The sequence below is a fragment of the Ammodytes marinus genome (assembly GCF_949987685.1).
Source record: "Ammodytes marinus genome assembly, contig: scaffold_57, whole genome shotgun sequence".
NCBI classification, from domain to species: Eukaryota; Metazoa; Chordata; class Actinopteri; order Uranoscopiformes; family Ammodytidae; genus Ammodytes; species Ammodytes marinus.
The window spans coordinates 2,501-22,500 of NW_027648588.1; the positions used below are offsets into that span (position 1 = coordinate 2,501).

At 39.8% G+C, this 20,000-nt stretch overlaps 3 protein-coding genes across 3 annotated transcripts in view; 2 read left to right on the forward strand and 1 right to left on the reverse strand.

Moving 5' to 3' along the window:
• Positions 1-5,442, forward strand: part of LOC307270314 (bone morphogenetic protein receptor type-1A-like) — a gene marked incomplete at its 5' end in the record, with an annotated part of 7,113 nt that extends 1,671 nt beyond the window's left edge. The window contains one exon of the mRNA XM_080054204.1: positions 490-5,442. Within this exon, the coding sequence (XP_079910330.1) occupies positions 490-615 (126 nt within the window). The remainder of the gene's footprint in view (positions 1-489) is intronic.
• Positions 5,443-7,427: 1,985 nt separating this feature from the next.
• On the reverse strand, positions 7,428-13,858 carry rps27a (ribosomal protein S27a). Its single transcript, XM_080054199.1, has 6 exons — positions 13,813-13,858; positions 13,639-13,703; positions 12,902-12,956; positions 10,691-10,776; positions 9,685-9,816; positions 7,428-7,620 (listed from the first exon to the last, which is right to left on the reverse strand). Exons 2-6 carry the CDS (start codon positions 13,684-13,686, stop codon positions 7,471-7,473), a joined length of 471 nt encoding a protein of 156 aa, XP_079910325.1. The 5' UTR covers positions 13,687-13,703; positions 13,813-13,858; the 3' UTR covers positions 7,428-7,470.
• A 901-nt stretch (positions 13,859-14,759) lies between these two features.
• Positions 14,760-20,000, forward strand: part of LOC307270310 (clathrin heavy chain linker domain-containing protein 1) — a gene marked incomplete at both ends in the record, with an annotated part of 14,725 nt that continues 9,484 nt past the window's right edge. The window contains 5 exons of the mRNA XM_080054200.1: positions 14,760-14,972; positions 16,515-16,702; positions 17,564-17,674; positions 19,098-19,195; positions 19,945-20,000. The exon at positions 19,945-20,000 is cut by the window's right edge and continues 17 nt beyond it. Coding sequence (XP_079910326.1) covers positions 14,760-14,972; positions 16,515-16,702; positions 17,564-17,674; positions 19,098-19,195; positions 19,945-20,000 — 666 coding nt within the window. The remainder of the gene's footprint in view (positions 14,973-16,514; positions 16,703-17,563; positions 17,675-19,097; positions 19,196-19,944) is intronic.

Consider the following 20,000-nt stretch of genomic DNA (forward strand, 5'->3'; position numbering starts at 1 on the left):
TTTAAATATGAACAATTCTGCTCCTGCAATTTAAAATACACTTTGTTATGTGTAGATTATAATTTAAAAAAATTGAGTCATAAAGGATGGATTCTGACAGACGAATTTCTAACTGTGTCTGTCTTATGTGTGTCTTTCTCTGTATCTTTGTGTGTGTGCCTCTCTTTTTTCCCCTCTCTCTTTCTCTCTCGCCCCCTCCCTCTCTCTTTCTCTCTCTGTGCCCGTCTGTCTGTCTCTCTCTGTATGTGTCTGTCTGTCCCTCTTTCTCTCTCTCTCTGTCTGTCTGTCTGTGTATCCGTCTCTCTCTCTCCCTCTATCTCTCTCTCTCTGTCTGTCTCTCTCTCCCCCCCATGTCTCTCTCTCTCTGTCTGTCTCTCTCTCTCCCCCCTGTCTCCCTCTCCCCCCTGTCTGTCTCTCTCCCCCTCTCTCTCTCTCTCCCCCCCTGTCTCCCTCTCTCTGTGTGTGTGTGTGTGTGTGTATTCCCCTCAGTGTCTGCGTGCGATGCTGAAGCTCATGTGTGAGTGTTGGGCTCATAACCCCGCGTCTCGTCTCACCATCCTGAGAGTGAAGAAATCCCTCGCCAAGATGGTCGAGTCTCAAGACATCAAGATATAACTCCGCCCATTTCCCGCTTCCACTTCCTGCTTCTGCACGCCACCCCGTCACTGCACCATGTGACCAACGCACATGTAGAACGGGCAGCCATCTTTGATTGACAGCCAGCTACGGTTACCATAGATATATATATATATAGAACACTGGGGGCCTCTTCTCTTTTTTGCATAGGAAATTTCCTTTCCTATCGAGATGACCCGGAAGTACTCGGCGGATAGGTGATGATTCGAATTCTCCAAATGCTTAGGAAAGGCATAGGAAAGGAGCCTCGATTCATCCTTTAACCCTCCTTTAGCATAGGTTACTCCTGACCAACCTATGCTAAAGGAAAGGAGATAGTGGTATCCCATAATCCTCTACGGCGGCAATATTTAAAGCAACAGGCCACCGCCGGAGTTTACCGACTCTACACGAATACGAACGAGAGGTAAAACAGAAGAGAGGAGAACCCGCTACGTGCATTACACCATATGGAAATGCATACAAACAAACAAACATGTAGCAAATTTAAGCCGTGATGGCTCCAGTGGATGACCCTAAAAACATCATAGTTGATAATCCATGATTCTGATTGACAGGAAGATTTTTACTCTAGGTAACACAAAAACACACTTTTTAATACATGACATTTCCAGTGGCTGTAGTTGAAGAGTTTCCCTTCATTGACATTTTTCACCAGAAGTTTTCAAAATCCTCGAAACAAGATTTGCTTTTTCCCAGTTTTTTTTTTACTTGACTTCCCTCTCTGCCAGTTGAGAGACGGTTGGTGCACGACCCACACAAGATGGCGGCCCCCGTGTGCCGCGGCTGAGAGCGGGGGCGTGTCGTTTCTAGTCGTTTTCTGCGCGAGGACCCCGGCCGCCTGTCAGTGGTGGGAAGGAACGTTTGCTATTTGTCCAAGTGGTGTTGCCGTAGTTTTGCTTTTTCAAAGATGGCTGACCCGTTCTAAACAATGCAGCGATTCACTTCCATGTATTGAAACGCCCGATGACTCACCGGAAACTTTTGAATTTTGACCTGGATTTAATTTCTTCATCATCATCTTCATCAACACGAGGATAAAAGGAATAATATAAACGGACCCGACTCAGGGCTGAACTTTGACCTCATGCCTGATTTATCCCTCGGACCTGCCGCCATGTTTCTTTGACGCTTTCCGTGAAAGCAAAACGAGACTTAACGGATGTTTTCCTGAAACTATGGCGACGATGGAGAGGACGATTATGGGATGTTGATGTCTGTCGCGAATGAACAGATTCTTTTTTTTATTTTTTTTATTTTTTTTTACGTTTTTAAATACTATGGAAGCCCTGAAGGGACATGGGATCAAACGTTTTATTTGGTTTTCCACAGTTAATAGGGTAAAACATTTGTAACTTCTAGATATCATCATGCAACTCTGCCAGTTGATTACTGACATTAATACACCCCCTTTTGGACATAAAGCGGTAGTGTTTTTACCACGCCAGCTGTTGTTCCTGGGTGAGCGTATAACCCATGACAAAGGCATTAAGAAAAACTATATAAAAATAGCATTCTTTGCACTGATGGTCTCGTTTGCCAGTTGATAACTGACATTGAAACTATTATTTTTTGTATTGGAAGTTTTTCAGAAATATTTCAAATTTGGCGATATCTAACTAATTATGGGTAAATTTTGCATTTAAAAGCAAAATAATCTAGATGTTGGATAAAGCCTTGAAGAGTTCAAATCTTTTTTAATTTTTAAACAAAATAGTGTCCAAAGTTTTCACAGAACAGATTTTGGTTACAGCTTTTATTCATTTTCTGACTCAAAAAATACTATGTACAGGTCTTAAAAAAAATGCATTTTCATCATGTTTTTAAGAAGATAAACGCCTCATAAATCAGACAGTGAACAACATATGAACAAATCCTTCTGTAATAACCTTCAGAATAGTGCTGAGAATGATCATGGAAAGTTTAGTTGATGTGAGTGCTTTAGAAGTTGTAGATTTTTGGTTCAGAATTTAGAAAGAAAAAATGCAAAAATAAAACGTTTGATTCCATGTCCATTCAGAGCCACCGTATCAACACTAAAATATGCCAATTATTGTGTTTTTTTTATTTTCTTTTATTATGCTCTCTTCAGGACTGAGTTCTCCTGCCATATTATAAATATATCTCCACTGTAAAAAAAGCAGAAAAAAACATTAGAGTTAACTGCTTATTATTATATATAAAAACAAAAGGTACTATAATTATAATATGTGGATTTTTAATGTGTAAATAGATGGTATTACTCTCGCTAGACGCCGCGCCGACATGAGGAGATTTAAGGAAAAAAAAAAAATAAGAAAAAAAAAAAAATGAAAAACTTTTGCTGCAGTGATGATGTCACTCGACTTCCGGTTGCTACGGAGACGTCTCCCGTCCTGTCTGTGTGTCCATAACCTGTCTGTCTGTGTGTGTTCCTGTCTGTCTCTCTGTCTGTCTGTCTGTCCGTGTGCCTGTCTGTGTGTCTGTCTCTCTGTCTGTCCGTCTGTCTGTCTCTCTACAACTATGGCAATCTGTGTAACATTTAATTTTGGCTAAATTTGAATATCCGGAATTAAAATAACAGAAATCAATAATGTGATTTTTATCAGAAAATTCAATTCAATTCACCCTCAATTAAAGTGTCTACGAGTGACTTTCAGTGTGTGTTAATTCTAGCGCCCCCTTTGGACTAAAGTGGTAGTGTTTTAACCACGCCAGCTGTTGTTCCTGGGTGAGCGTATACCCATGACAAAGGCATTAAGAAAAACTATATAAAAATAGCATTCTTTTACACTGATGGTCTCGTTTGCTGTTACATGTAATTTATGATCATCAGAGGAAAAATTAGACTGTTTCAGAAATATTTAAAAGTTCCTCGTAGCACCTCTATTGTCCTTCTTAGATATCTTAAATCATGTTTTGACTATTAAAAAAAACACAAAGCTATAGATATTTCAAACTGGAATCGTTCCAAGTCGAAAAAATGATGTTGATATTTATCATTTTAATTCTGGATAGTCAAAGTAAGACATTAAATGTTACAAATGCCTGCCATATCTGTCTGTCTGTCTGTCTCTCTGTCTGTCTGTCTGTCCATATTGTCTCGTCCTCATCTTGTGATTGGCCCATTCAAACCTCACTGGGACCTGTCAGCCAATCGTGATCGAGAACTTTGAACCAATGAGAAGAGAGAAAAAGTTTATTTGATATTTTTTTTGTTTCTAACTCTATTAGCTCACGAGAAAAAGACATAACATTAGCTATTAAATGCTACTCAATTGAAACGAGAATTTAAATGTATCTTTGGCTCCTCCCATTAAGGTTTATCGTCCAATCAAAATTATTTCTGAATAATTTCAAAATAAAAGTCTAATTTTAATTTGTTCTACAGCATGAAAATTGGGAAGAAATCCATTTGTATTCATAACGAATATTTGGGAAACTGGTACAAAGTGTGGTAAGCCTTGACTAGCTTAGCTTAGCATAAAGACTGTTGGCTTAGAACCTCAATATCAAAGTCAACTTTATTGTCAAAATGACGATTAAAGCTGGGGTGGAGGATTTGGGGAGAAAATGGCAGTTGGGATAGAGATTCGAATCCAAATACCTCAACCGCTCCACTTGTTCTCTTTGGTCCCTCCCCTATGGTCCCTCCCTGACACGCTCTACACCAACAAAGTCGTGCCAAAAGTGAATGGACAGTCCCAACAGCCAATAAGAACAGAGAATCGCAGCCTCGCTCTGATTGGTCAAAGTGTACAGCTCATGTTAACTTTGACCAATCAGAAATCATATACCCCAGCTGTAATGCCAGACAAATCAAAAATATATCTGCCTACGCCGACATTTTGATGAAATTTCCACCATATAGCGTCTGAATGTGTTGGATTTATGTGTTAAAATCTGGTTTATTGAACGGTTTGGGGCATAGAAAAGAGGCTAGCAGTTTCCCCCTGCTTCCAGTGTGTATGCTAAGCTAAGCTAATCACAACAAAACATTGTCTTGAACTATTTTGAATTGTTTATTTCTCTCCACAGCTAAAGGACAACGTTCATAAAATGGTGGTTGGCCGTTTATGGATCATTTTATGTTTTTATTTCAAATTAATGCGAAAGTTGAGTTTTCTCTTCTAAACTGAAGGTAAAGGGTCTATAGAAACCAGACGACAAAAAAAATATCTTGTGTGACAATTAAGACCTTTAAAAATTCATGATTTCGACTGTGGCCATTTTGGAAGATGGGCAAACCTCTTAAAATCAAATCAAATCAGTTTTATTTGTATAGCCCACTATCACAAACAGACATTCAGTGGGCTTTACATTCCATACAGTATGACACCCACTGCCCCTATCTATCTATCTATCTATCTATCTATGACACCCTCTGCCCTTAGACCCTTAGCTCGGCTGAGAAAAAACTCCCAGTAAAAAACCCTTTACCGGGATTTAAAAATTTTAGAAACCTCAGGGAGAGTTGACAGAGTAAGGGATCCCTCTCCCAGGACGGACATACTGCAATAGATGTCATAAGCAACAACAAACCTGACTACTTCACACTCAAACCTAAATTTGGCCCATAGACCCTTACCTTCAAATGTAGAAATGAAAATGAAACTTTTGCTTGATTATAATTGAGTGTCCAGGACCCCACTCATACAGAATATATTTAAAAGTTTAGTGTTGTTCCCCTTCCCGCTCAGTTTAGGAATAACCTGTAATATGTATATCTGTTGTTGTTGTTTATTGTTTTGTACAGCATCTGGTTTGGTGCCTTATTCAGTCTGTCCAATGTAACGATTTTTAAGTAAAAAATAACCTTATTTTAGTACACGAGCTCAGTGTCTGCTGTCTTTATTTTTTAACCTTTATTTCTACAGGTAAATCCCATTGAGACCGGAGACTATTTTGCAAGGGAGACCTGTTTTTCCTTTCCCATGTTACCATTCACACACACATGCACCAATAGCAGGCTAACTATCGACATTCACACACATTTATAAACCCAAACATGCACGAAAGGATAACATTTATGCGTATGGCTGAAGTCAAATGTATGAGATGCAATGACACTTTTGTGCAATTATTTAATGGGCAACGCATATAAACTGCTAAATAACATTTCATTTTTCTGGACTCTGACTTATTGACATTTTTAAATAATTTCGGACTAAAAAGTCAATCCTCAGAACAGAAACTAATCGTCAGAATCCCCTCATAAATGTTTTATACTTCAGTTATTAAAAACATTTCATAATTTGTTTCCCATTGACAGAAATTATCAGATTGAATAAAATGTTCAATGCAAAATGTTGAAGATGAAATGTGTAAAAGTCTGCAGGTTTTTCTGTGAACATAGCGCCATCCACTGGACTAACCCCTGTTTGGTTTTGCCTCAAGAACCGAAGTCTAGATAAGTTTATATTGACAATTTTTTATTTATTAACCTTTATTTATACAGGTAAAATCTCATTGAGACCCAGGGTCTCATTTACAAGAGAGACCTGTTCAGGTAGGCATCAGCAGCAACACAAAGTTACAGACTAACTAAACATACAGGAGACACAACACAGAACACAAACGGTAAAATAACGCAGTACAAAGGGCAAAGAACAAGTTAAGTACAAGTTAAGTTATGTACAAGTGCAGACCCCCACGGACTGTCTCAACAGCCTTCCTACTAGCAGTCTAAAATCCCCTAAAGAAATAAAACTGGACAGCTTCAGCCTCTGCTGGAGCTTGTTCCAGGTTGCAGGTGCAGCGTAGGAAAATGCCTTCTTGCCCAGTTCAGTACGGACTGACGGGATGGCAAATGAGATGAAGTCCAGGGACCGGAGGCTGTGATCGGACTGTTTCCGTGCCAGATACATTGACAAATAAGAGGGGAGCAGTCCGATAATGGATTTATAGATAAAAAGATACCAGTGAGTGGTTCTGCGCATGGAAAGTGAAGACCAGTTTGTGAGAGAGTACGATGTACAGTGATGTGTGAGGGGTTTACAATCAGTTATGAATCTCAAGGCCCTGTGATATGCGGCATCCAGCAGTTGCAGGGAGTGAGCAGAGGCATTCATATATACAACATCCACATAATCCAGGAGTGGCAAGAAAGTGGCCGCAACAATACGTTTTCTGGCTTTAAAAGAGTAACAGGCTCTATTTCTGAAGAAAAACCCCAGCTTTAACCTCAATTTCTTCAGTAACTAGTCAACATGACATTTAAAAGAAAGGCTATCATCCACAATACGGTATGTAGATAACTTCTGATTCATTGGCTGACCCTTCCTTTATAATATTCCGAGTTTAATTACTTTTCCTCAATCGTCTTTGACACAATCCCATTCAAAATTTAAATGTTTAAGTATCTGAATTAAAAATAAACTCCAGGAGTTTTAAGAGTATAAACGTATGTAATTTAAAAAGGCTGCAACTTGTATTATGTCAACCCACTTGACTCAAATAAAATCCCTTTAGAAAGTAATAGCTGAAGATTTTATAATTTTTTCTGTTTTAAACTTCTATCAACTCCAGCAAGTTTTTCCTTCAAAGAAATACCTGAAAAAGGCATAATGGCTCCGGCCTTCGTTGCAGTGGTCGTGGGTTCAAATCCGACCCGTGGACCTTTACTACAGGTCACCCCCTCTCTCTCTCTCTCTGTCTCTCTCCCTCTCCATTTCAACTCTGTACTGTCTAATAAAGCTTGAAAATTCCAAAAAATAATCTTTAAAATACCCAGAAAGTTTTGAAATGTCATAATAAAAACAAATGAACTATTCCCCTCCGTTCTTTGAGTACAAATGAGTCTGAGTCAAGTATTTTTTAGGAACATTTTCGTCTTTTATTCAAACAGGTTCACGTCTATTTGTCCTCGGGCTTGTTGAAGCAGTAGGTCAGGCAGCACTTGCCGCAGTAGTGACGGTCGAAGTGAGACGCCATGAAGACTCCAGCGCCGCACTCGTCAGCCGGACACTCCCGACGCAGACGGTGGATTTTACCGTTCTCGTCGACCTGGAGAAAGAGACAATATATATTTAGTTTATTTAAAATTCTGTTTCCATTTTAAAGACCTACTTCACCGGTTGGAATATGAAGGTGTATTGAACTCGGAGATCCTATGAAGTATAAATGTGCAAAAAAAAATTAAATCGGATCATCCTAGCCTGAGAAAAGGCAGAAAGAGTGTTTTATGGTCTCACTGTCTAACCCTACATTTCTCTTTCTGTGATGTCACAGAAAGAGAAATGTAGGGTTAGCCTTTTCTCAGGCTCGGATGATCCGATTTCACTTTTTTTTGCACATTTATACTTCATAGGATCTCCGAGTTCAATAAACCTTCATATTCCAACCGGTAAAGTAGGCCTTTAACCTGCAATTTTTATTTTAATTACTTCTTTTCAGTCGCTTCCAAATGTTTTCTAATGTGTTTAATGTATTCTAATCTTGCCCCTGTAAAGCACTTTGAATGGCCTTGTGTCTGAATTGTGCTATAGAAATAAACTTTGCCTTGCCTAGAATGAGTCAATGTTCATTGTAGGATGGTTTATACAAGGTTACTATAGCGTGAAAGCCCCCTGTAAACCCAAAATTGTTCTATGTAAATTAGGGAGTTAGTGTCATGATAGTAAAGCATCCGAAAAGAGTTTAGTTCTAGGAAGATAAAATATTAGTGGTTACTCTCCCTGCGTTCCAAATCACATACTCTTTCTTCTCCTATTCTACTTACTACAGCTGATCATAAACAGTAGCTAGTTAGGATGCAGTATGCTACAATTGGGACGTTATTTTACTTATATCATAAACAAAATACATTTAGTTTATACAGACTAAATCAAGGTTCATTTATACAAGGTTACAACAGCTTTAAAGGCATACTAGGTGATTCTGGAGAACGTTTGTCAACATCACTTTATCAGTGAATATCTCCTCACAATCAGCCAAAGGGAATGCTGTTCATATACCCTTTGTTTATGGAGCCTAGGCTGTGTATTCACACCTACAGGTCGAAGTGAGGAGATACTCACTAAGATTTGACAAAGTGATTAATCAACAAACATTGTAAAAAAAATGGTGCCATTGCATCTCTACTCCCAATCTTGGACTTTAAACATTTTGCCATATTTTACTTTAGTGTTCATGAATCAACAGCATAAGCAGAATAGTATAAAACAGCATAATATTAAATATCTGAGCGGTGCCGGTCCGACTGCATCAGCAGCCAGACAGATAAAGACTCCGCTCAGTTTAATGTTCCTCTAGTTCTTACGCACAGGCAAGCAGACCAATGCAAGTGCGCCTTTGTAAGAGGACAGACAAACAGACAGAATTACTAAAATGACAGTTATAACAATAATAATAATTTAAGTCACTGAGATGTGTGTTTCTAACTACATAATCAGCCATTTGTAAACAAGAAATGGATCTTTCCAATTCAATTTTTGGAATGGTAGAAAAATAAATTACAATTCATGAAATCAAAAGCAATATTTATAAATTAAATTAACTTATTCGAAAGCTTTTGTAATTTACCATTTCACATACCCAGACCATATCTCTCCACCACTGATAGTGACATTATCCAGTACTAGTTAGATATAGATAGATATCCGTACCTTGTAGTAACTGAATTCATTATTTAAGCTCTTTTATTGTAATTCTTTATTTCTTTTGATCTTGCTAGGATTTTGTGTTTCTGTTTTATTCTGTCACTCTGTTGTTGTGTTTGTTGAGCGCTCGTCGGCGTTGTAAATGAGGGGAACCTCAATGCCTTTCGAGTTTGTATAAATAAAGGTTTTCATTCATTCATTCAGTACTAGTTAGACAGACTCAAACCTTGTATTACTTGGTAGTATAGATAGATATGTAGATGGATAGATGGAGTTTGTACCTTGTAGTACTTGGTAGTATAGATAGATATATAGAGAATAGATAGTGGTCCATACCTTGTAGTACTTGGTAGGTAGGATAGATATATAGTAGATAGAGTTTGTACCTTGTAGTACTTGATATACGGATAGATAGATAGATAGTGGTCCATACCTTGTAGTATAGATATACAGTAGAAAGAGTTCATACCTTGTAGTACTTGAGCACAGCGAGCTTGACCTTCTTTCTCTTGTGCTTGTTCTTCTTGGGAGTGGTGTAGGACTTCTTCTTCCTCTTCTTCGCTCCTCCACGAAGCCTCAGCACCAAGTGAAGAGTGGACTCCTGAACGGGGGACAGATACAAGAGTTTAATATTTACACACACACACACAGTTGTAGTAAAAAAAAAACACCAACAAACTGGTTGTATGAAACTAAAAGCTGCTTCTCCTGGTTTAGTCCTAACTCTGGGGACTGTAAGTAGACCTGTCTGTCTGTCTGTCTGTCTGTCTGTCTGTCTGTCTGTCTGTCTGTCTGTCTGTCTCCTCGTTTAGTCCTAACTCTGGGGACTGTAAGTAGACCTGTCCCAGACGACCTAAGGGCTCTGGACGGCTCATAACGTATCAGCAGATCAGAAATGTATTTTGGCCCTAAACAATTCAGTGCTTTATAAACCAACATCAGAATTTTGAAATTATTAAAACTTCATATTTTTTGCACAAAACTGTGAGAGTGCATATCCTGCTCCGCCAAAGGCTTGCAGTGAAAAAGCAATATACACAATTTGACAGTGTGGGACATGTGGTGATTAGGGACCAAATATATCCAGCGCTTCACTCAAAACAGCCTTTTATATGGAGCCCTTTGAATAGTCTGAAGCCCCAGTAAAATGACATGGCGACACACCGACAAGAATGAAGCTAAACAGCCATCTCTCAGGATTCATTTAGTTCAAAAAGTAAAGTTAACATCCAAGTATCAAACATTAGAGATCATAGTAAGTCCACCCACCCAGCCCCCTTCAATTTTGTCTCTATGTTATCAGTAATACCAGTGTTGTTGCAAATGTATAACCTGCTAGGAACATGTCTGCACTGTGCCATCCCTAATGCAGTTAAATATGTCTATATTCAGTGGTTAACTGTCTGTATCCTCCCCTTATACAGTTAAACGTGTGTATATTTCGGTGGTTAAATGTCTGTGTATTCTCCCCTCACCTTCTGGATGTTGTAGTCGGACAGAGTGCGTCCGTCTTCCAGCTGCTTTCCAGCGAAGATCAAGCGCTGCTGGTCTGGAGGGATTCCTGTGAACACAGAGAGAGGGACACGGTCAGACGTTAACAAGTTTCAGATTGAACTTTCCCTGCGTTCCAAATCGCATTCTCTTTTCTACATACTACATCCGACCATAAAAAGAATCTCGTTAGGATGCAGTAGGCTACAATTGGAACATACTTTAGCTTATTTCACCCTAACATGGCTCCTTGATCTTGCCTCTTGCTTTTATATCCGTCGCATCCCCGCTTGTTTTCATACGGAGGCTCAGTTGATGTTACGTCACTTCACGTGCGCACTGGATTGTGGGTCAGAATCGCCCAAATAGGATGCAGTTTTCAACACTAAAAATGTCTGCCGGTTGTAGTAGACATTCTGGGGCCTATCCGAAAAGTCCAATCTCCTAACCTATAAGCCTCCTTTCCTATGCCTTAACCCCTAAACGTCATCGGGGTTAAGGAGAGATGAAAGGTGCTTCCTATCGAACATAGGAAAGGACAGCACTGTTTCAAATGAATTCGACTCCACTTTTCCTAACCGACGTCATTGCGCGACGGCGAGTATTGCTGACGTGAGTCACTAGCGTGAAACTACACTATAGCCTATTCTCCGAAAATTGACCACAACAAGCGCTCATTTGATCCATGCGTTCTTTTCATATTGATTTTAATCAGGTTGTCGCCAACAGAGTGAGAATCACTCCCATATATCCCAATTCACATGTGGAATAAAAAGAGGCTACACTTGTGTTGATGTTGAAATGAACTGCCCCCAGTAACTTCATTAAATGTGAAGTTGGTATTTTATTTTCTTATGGTGTAAATTATGTGCTACGAAAATAACTATTATGATGTTGGTCTTTTATGAGTTCTTTATTATCTTTAGCCTGTGTGTGTGGGGGGAGGGGGGTATTTTGTTTTAGCCGAGTTAAATCTTCCTCTCTTCTCCTCTCTTCTGTTTTACCTCTCGTTCGTATTCGTGTAGAGTCGGTAAACTCCGGCGGTGGCCTGTTGCTTTAAATCTTGCCGCCGTAAAGGATTATGGGATACCATTATCTCCTTTCCTTTAGCATAGGTTGGTCAGGAGTAACCTATGCTAAAGGAGGGTTAAAGGATGAATCGAGGCTCCTTTCCTATGCCTTTCCTAAGCATTTGGAGAATTCGGATCACCTATCCGCCGAGTACTTCCGGTTCATCTCGATAGGAAAGGAAATTTCCTATGCAAAAAAAAGTTTTCGGATAGGCCCCCGGTCTCTCTAACCATCCTAAATCCTTTTTTTAACCATACTAAATAGTAGTTAGTATGGGGATCGGAACGCAGCCTTGTACATTTTTTATTTACTCAGGCGGATATAAACAAGGTTTCCTTTATACCTTAAAATTTGCCAATCGTGAATAAAATAAAGATTAGTCAAGACTTTAGGTCCAATAATCACATCTTAATTATTTATTTTCAGAGCTATAACTTAAAGGTGCAGTGTGTAATATGACATCATCAAGAAAGTTCTACAAAGTTCTAGAATGCAACGCTCCCTGGGTAACCCCAACCCTTTAGAATAATAACAGAAGCTACAGTGGCCTTCAAGGACAAGAACAATTCTAAATTTTAAACAATGCACCTGATGACATTCCAACTATGACACTTTCAAGATGGCGGCACTAGGTCTTGGTCCAAAATATGCAGAAATATGGACATATATGAGACCCTTTCTAAGGGAAAAAATAATAATAAAAAAAAATTCAGCTATTATGCACTAAATTAAATGTACTTATGGATATTATAATTACTTTCTACAAAATCTGCTAGGAAATAAAACCCAAAATTCTACACACTGCAGCTTTAACTACACATCCTGGCATCAGGGAGGAACATGTAAAAAGGATGTACAACTACAAAGTAATAAATATTTTATCCTACATCTTGATAAACTTGAACCAGATGGAGCCTTTCATCATATTAAGTCAGGCTGCAAATCATTCGTCTAATTAGTCTTACTATAAAGTCAGGCATCAACTCATTTAGTATTTAGATCATTGAAGAAGTCTCAACTCTTCCAGATCTAGGTCAGGTGACTTTAAATGTCAAAGATTCACAGACCAAACAAACCTTTTTTTTTAGTTTAAAACCAAGCAAATAAATGTTCGACCAACTCACCCTCTTTGTCTTGGATCTTAGCCTTGACATTTTCGATAGTATCTGAAGGTTCAACCTGGAAGACAAGTGAAGACAGGTCAGTGACAGTCTTTATATCAGGCGGAGAATTGACTCGCTTTGGGGTGATTTCAGTCTTAACAATGAGCTTAAAAGGGGATAAACAATTCCTTAATAACAAAGAAAGCAGCCCTCAACATTTCCGTATTTTAAGCAAATGTTTCTGCTTAGAAAGTTATTCACAATCAAAACCTTGTGGATCTACTCAATCTACACAATTGTCATCCTTAAGAACCTTACATACAAGATGCTATCGTTTTTAAACAATAGTATTGTCGTAAAAATTCACTTCTCCGATCGTTTCCACAGTAACCTAGGTCAAAGCTGCTGTCACGTGCCGGATACAAAGCCTTAACATTAACATGAGACAAATAAAAGTAGAAATTGTTTTTAATGTGTAGTAAGCTAGTTAAGTCAGAAATTAGACATTTTTGACGGAAATCACGTAACGTCTGGGCACACGTGTTTACGGCAATGAATAGCAGCTAGCGGCTAGTTTAGCCTTTTAGCTCAAATTACAAGCTACGACAGACACTTTGCGATCACTTAACTGTATTGTTAACACACACAAAACCCATACAAGTGGTTTAATCGTTAGTAAATATCCCTAAAATGTGGATTATTTTCAAAGGAAATTGATACAAAAGTGAGTCAAACTGGCCACATCCTCCATCACATACCTCGAGGGTTATGGTTTTCCCCGTGAGGGTTTTGACAAAAATCTGCATCCTGGCGTTCTACCCACCTGCACAGAAACACACACAACACTTTAATAAACGCGTTTGAGCCGAAAAATGTGTTTAAAAGTGACTATTTTCACTGATTATTATGTTTTTAACAGAGCGCGAGCTTACCACAGGCTCACTCCTAATGGCGGATCATGAGAAGAGGGCTTTCCTAGCGAGCGACGGGGTTTTCTGCGCCGGGTTGCACGGGTCGAGGTAGACGTTACTTTGCCTGATCGAAAACTACATAAAAACGTTTATTTTCGTCTTTTTTAATCAACCATATCGATATTAATGTTGTATAATAAATTGATTATAATATTATTTTAACTTCCTTTCACAGTTACTCTGTTTTGGTATCCGTTACTGGCCCAAGAGACACAAAATAAAATATCAAACACGTAATAAACAGACAGACGATAGTGCTCGTCGTTTAAAATATTGTAATGTATACTTCTAACATAATCTATAATATATTTTAATGTCTCAAAGTCAAACATTGTTATTATTTGTGTGTATTATAGGAAAAAAGTTAACAGAACTTCATTTCCCATGAACACCTTCGCGGTTACTACAGCAACGAGGGTACGAGAGCAAAAATAGAAATCAGTTTGGATAGTTTGGAAATGGAAAAGACGGGTTTTGTGGTCGTTTGACATCTTTTTGTCAACGATATTGATATAATGTAAGTCTAAACAATATTTTACGCCATTTAATTCCTTCTGTTTATGTCTAAAAAGGGGTTTAAACACTTAATTTCTCAGCCTGTAGTTTCACGCTAATGACAGCAACAATCGTTTGGGCCGTTAGCCGTTACTTTAGCCTCGCCAGCACAAAAAAGAGAACAAATACGTTTTTTTCGACCCTTTTTGTGTCAAACTAAAGGTAGGCTATGCATATAAATGTTAATTAATCACAATAAATTATATTAAAGCGCTTAATTTGATATTTTGGGGGCGTTAAAAATGTATATCCTCCTCAGTTGGATTTTCATTGTTTGTGGGCCTATCGCAGACGAGTTAGCTTAAAAATAATATATCAGCTAATTAAAATTAAATGCATAAATAATTAGAATTATGTCCGAGCCACAAAACTCGAGCCGTTCATCTTCAAGTAAAGAAAGTAAAGAAGACAGAAGTCCAACCCCGGAAGTACTGACTTGTGAAAGCGATGACGCGTTCTTTCAGTCGCTTCATCAGTTTATTGATCACGAGAAGAAATACCTGGAGACTCCGACAGGCGGCGCTAACGAGCAGCGCCACTTCATCTACCGATCAGCCTTCAATAAGGTAAAAATACTCTAACACACACACACACACACACAAGGTAAATAGCCTACACACACACACACACACACACACACACACACTAGGTAAATAGCCTACACACACACACACACACACACACGGTAAATAGCCTACACACACACACACATACACACACACACAAGGTAAATAGCCTAAACACACAAACAAACACGCACACACACACACACACACACACACACACACACACACACACAATCACACAACCATATGAAAACACTCTTAACACACACACTCTCTCACACACACACACAAACTTAACACACACAAGGTAAATAGCCTACACACACACACACACACACACACACACACACACACACAATAGGTAAATAGCCTACACACACACGCACACACACAATCACACAACCATATGAAAACACTCTAACACACACACTCTCTCTCACACAAACACACACACACACACACACACACACACAAGGTAAATAGCCCACACACACAAACACACACACACACACACACACACACACACACACACACAATAGGTAAATAGCCTACACACACACACACACACACACAATCACACAACCATATGAAAACACTAACACACACACGCTCACTCACTCACTCTCACACACACACACACTCACACTCACTCACTCACTCACTCACTCACTCACTCACTCACACAAAACAAAACAAAAAACAAAACCATATTAAAAATAGAGAGACATTGATGTGAAATGTAGTTTTTGTTCTAGGTATCTTGAAACTTTTTAATTTATTTTAGCATTGCCATATTGTGCCCAACACAAGTTGTATTGCCTTTAAAGGTGTAGCCAGTGATTCTGGAGAACGCTTGTTGTCAAAATCAGTGAATATCTCCTCAAGATCCACTACCTGTCCGGTGATGAAAAAAATCCAGTGTTTAATACACAGCCTAGGCTCTGTAAACTGGTATGTTGGGCACTAGTACACTTACCAGTTTACAGAGCCTAGGCTGTGTACCAGATTTGTATTCAGTGCACAAACAGTACGGACAGGTAGTGGATCATGAGGAGATATTCTTTTTTCTTTTTTTAAATATATATTTTTGGCATTTTTATGCTTTATTGATAGTGTAGAGACAGAGGTGAAATGGGGCAGAGAGGGGAGTGACATGCAGAGAACGACCGCGGGCTGGAATCGAACCCAGGTCTGCTGCTGGCCGAGGCCCATGGGGGGGGGACGCCCTACCAACTGAGCTAAGGGCGCCCCCATCATGAGGAGATATTCACTGATTTTGACAACAAGCGTTCTCCAGAATCACTGACTCCATCTTTTTTTGTAAGATTATTTTTTTGGCATTTTCAAGCTTTATTAGACAGTACAGAGTTGAAATGGGGGGACAGAGAGAGAGAGAGAGAGAGAGAGGGGGGATGACCTGCAGTAAAGGTCCACGGGTCGGATTTAAACCGCGCTCTTATGGTACACGCTCTATCCACTACGCCACTGGAGCGCCCCGAGACTACACCTTTAACAGATGTTTTAATGTGTGTTTCCTCCCAGGTGATTTCCCGCTCCGTGGCCTATAAGAGAATCATGCTGACGCTCAAGCAGGAGTATGATGATGTCATCGGTGTGCTGCAGAGGAGGGAGGAAGAGGGAACAGCCGCACACAGAGCAATGGCCGCCACAGCGCTACAGACAGAGACACTCAGGGTCTGCAGGAGGCGGGCTGAATACCTCACAGACAGGTGTGTGTGTGTGTGTGTCTCTGTCTGTGTGTGTGTGTGTGTGTGTGTGTGTGTGTGTGTGTCTGTGTCTGGTGTGTGGGCTCTCTCAATATTTCTTTATTCACACATGGTGTTTATATTTATAAAATAAACAATTTAAAAGTCATAAATATTCAATGTTATCAAGAAAAATATCCAAACAAGATCCTATGTAGTATAAATGTGCAACATTTTTAGAAATCGGTTCATCCTAACCTGAGAAAAGGCAGAAAGAGTGTTTTATGGTCTCACTGTCTAACCCCTACATTTTACCATGTGTGACATCACACATGGTAAAATGTAGGGTTAGGATTAACAGGACAGCTGGGCCAAGGGAAGACTGAGGGAAGAAAAACCTCATTCATTATATTATAACAGTGATTTTATAATGATAAAACGCTGGTTCAGTATGGGTGAATTGTTCCTTTAAAGGTGCAGTGTGTAATATGACATCATCAAGAAAGTTCTACAAAGTTCTAGAATGCAACGCTCCCTGGGTAACCCCAACCCTTTAGAATAATAACAGAAGCTACAGTGGCCTTCAAGGACAAGAACAATTCAAATTTTTAAACAATGCACCTGATGACATTCCAACTATGACACTTTCAAGATGGCGGCACTAGGCCTTGGTCCAAAATATGCAGAAATATGGACATATATGAGACCCTTTCTAAGGGGAAAAAAAATCATTCAAAATTTTTTTTTCAGCTATTATGTACTAAATTAAATGTACTTATGGATATTATAATTACTTTCTACAAAATCTGCTAGGAAATAAAACCCAAAATTCTACACACTGCAGGTTTAAAGGTTCAAACACTTTTCTTCTCCGTGTCCCTACAGACTCTCGGCCCTTCGGACAGAAACATCAGACCTCCAGCAGCAGATCCACAGACAGAAAACTTCTTTAGAACCAAACATGTGGATCATCCCAGGTACAGAGCAGGTCACTGGGTCAGGTTTAAAGCTGCTCCGAGGAACTTTCAGTCTGTGTTCATTCTAGCGCCCCCCTTTGGACAAAAAGCGGTAGTGTTTTTACCACGCCAGCTGTTGTTCCTGGGTGAGCGTATACCCCATGACAAAGGCATTAAGAAAAACTATATAAAAATAGCATTCTTTGCACTGATGGTCTCGTTTGCTGTTACATGTAATTTATGATCATCAGAGGAAAAATGAGACTGTTTCAGAAATATTTAAAAGTTCCTCAAACCTGAATTATTACAGTTCGAGGAAATATGTTTGAAATAAATGAAGCCACTAAGTCTCGGTCTTAAATGTGGTATCCTCTCAGTCAAAATTCAAATTCATATCTTTCTCATATTTTAGGTATAACAGAGGCTGAGTCGTTTTCGTCGTTGGACCCTGATTCGCTGGACAAACACCTGAAGCACCTCTCCTCCCAGAGAGATAGACTTCTGATGGAGATACAGACAGACAGGCAGACAGACAAGGGCCTGGTGGACAGAGAGACAGACAGGCAGACAGACAGAGCCCTGCTGGACAGACATACAGACAAAGCCTTGATGGACAGACAGACAGCTAAAGTCCTGGTGGAGAGACAGACAGACAGGCAGACAGACAGAGTCGTGGTGGAGATTCAGACAGACAGGCAGACAGACAGAGCCGTGGTGGAGAGACAGACGGACTTACTCCCAGTGGACACACAGAGTCAGTGCAGCCTCAGTACCACTCAGACAGAACTGGAGCAGAAGCTTCAGGACAAACTGCTCCATAGAGAAAGACTGGAGGCTGAGAACAAGAGACAGGAGGGACGGTGAGAGCAGACACATGCACACACACACACACACACTAATGCTCACACGGACACACGCACACACACACATATGCACACACACACACAAATACACATACACATAGACACACACAAACACACACACATCTCCTCTTACTTATGCCTTCTTTCCACCGAGTAGAGCGGGTCGGGTCGGAGCGGCTCGGTCTGGTTATTTTGGCTTTTCATTTGCCAAAAGTTGGGTAGGGTAGACACATAGACACAGACACACGCTCGCATGCACAAACACGCACGCACACACGCACACACACGCTCGCAAACACACACACACGCACGCACATTCATGTGAATGTGTATGACTGCTGTATGTTTGAGGTGGTGGTCGGAGGGGCCGTAGGCGCTGAATGGCAGCCACGCTTCCGTCAGTCTGCCCCAGGGCAGCTGTGGCTACTATGGTAGTTTACCACCACCAGTATGACTGTGTGTGAATGAATGGAACCTGGAACCCTGTAAAGAGCTTTGAGTGCCTTGAAAAGCGCTATATAAATCCAATCCATTATTAAACAAAATCAAAGGTATCTTGGATACAGTGACAGTAAAGCGTTGTTGTGTTTCTCGGTGTAGACTGAAGCGTCTGCGGTTCCTGTCGGAGCGTCTGAGCAGCTGGGAGAAGCAGGACTCTCCTCTGGAAGAATTCATCAGCTCGTCAACGGAGAACAACGGTGAGACAGTGAAGCTGGATGAGGGGTGGTTAGATTAGAATGTTACTGCAAACTCTAATCTACCAAATCCTTCTGACTATGTCATGTGTGGAGTTAGTTTCATGATAGTAAAGCGTCTGTCTGTCTGTCTGTCTGTCTGTCTGTCTGTCTGTCTGTCTGTCTGTCTGTCTGTCTGTCTGTCTATCTATCCTTCTAACTATGTAATGTGTGGAGTTAGTTTCATGATAGTAAAGCATCTATCTATCTATCTATCTATCTATCTATCTATCTATCTATCTATCTATCTATCTATCTATCTATCTATCTATCTATCTATCTATCTATCTATCTATCTATCTATCTATCTATCTATCTATCTATCTATCTATCTATCTATCTATCTATCTATCTATCTATCTATCTATCTATCTATCTATCCTTCTATCTATGTAATGTGTGGAGTTAGTTTCATGATAGTAAAGCACCTGAAAAGAGTTATAGGCATATTTATCAATCCACATTAAAGATGTTGTCATTTAAGTTTGATGTGTCAGAGAGGGGAATGACATGCAGAGAACGACCCGGGCTGGATTCTAACCCGGGTCTGCTGTGAAGAGGACTGAGCCTCTATGGATGGGGGGGGGAGTTTGTTTTGAACTCGACGTCATTGTAAATGAGGGTCACCCCTCAATTGGTCTCTCGAGGATAAATAAAAGTTAAATGAAAAATGAAATGAAAAAAAATGTTATTGTTTTCGTCTGGTCCTTCAGAGACGGAAGAAGACGCTGAGCTGTTTGATGAAGGAGTGGAAGAGTCCAAACACCTG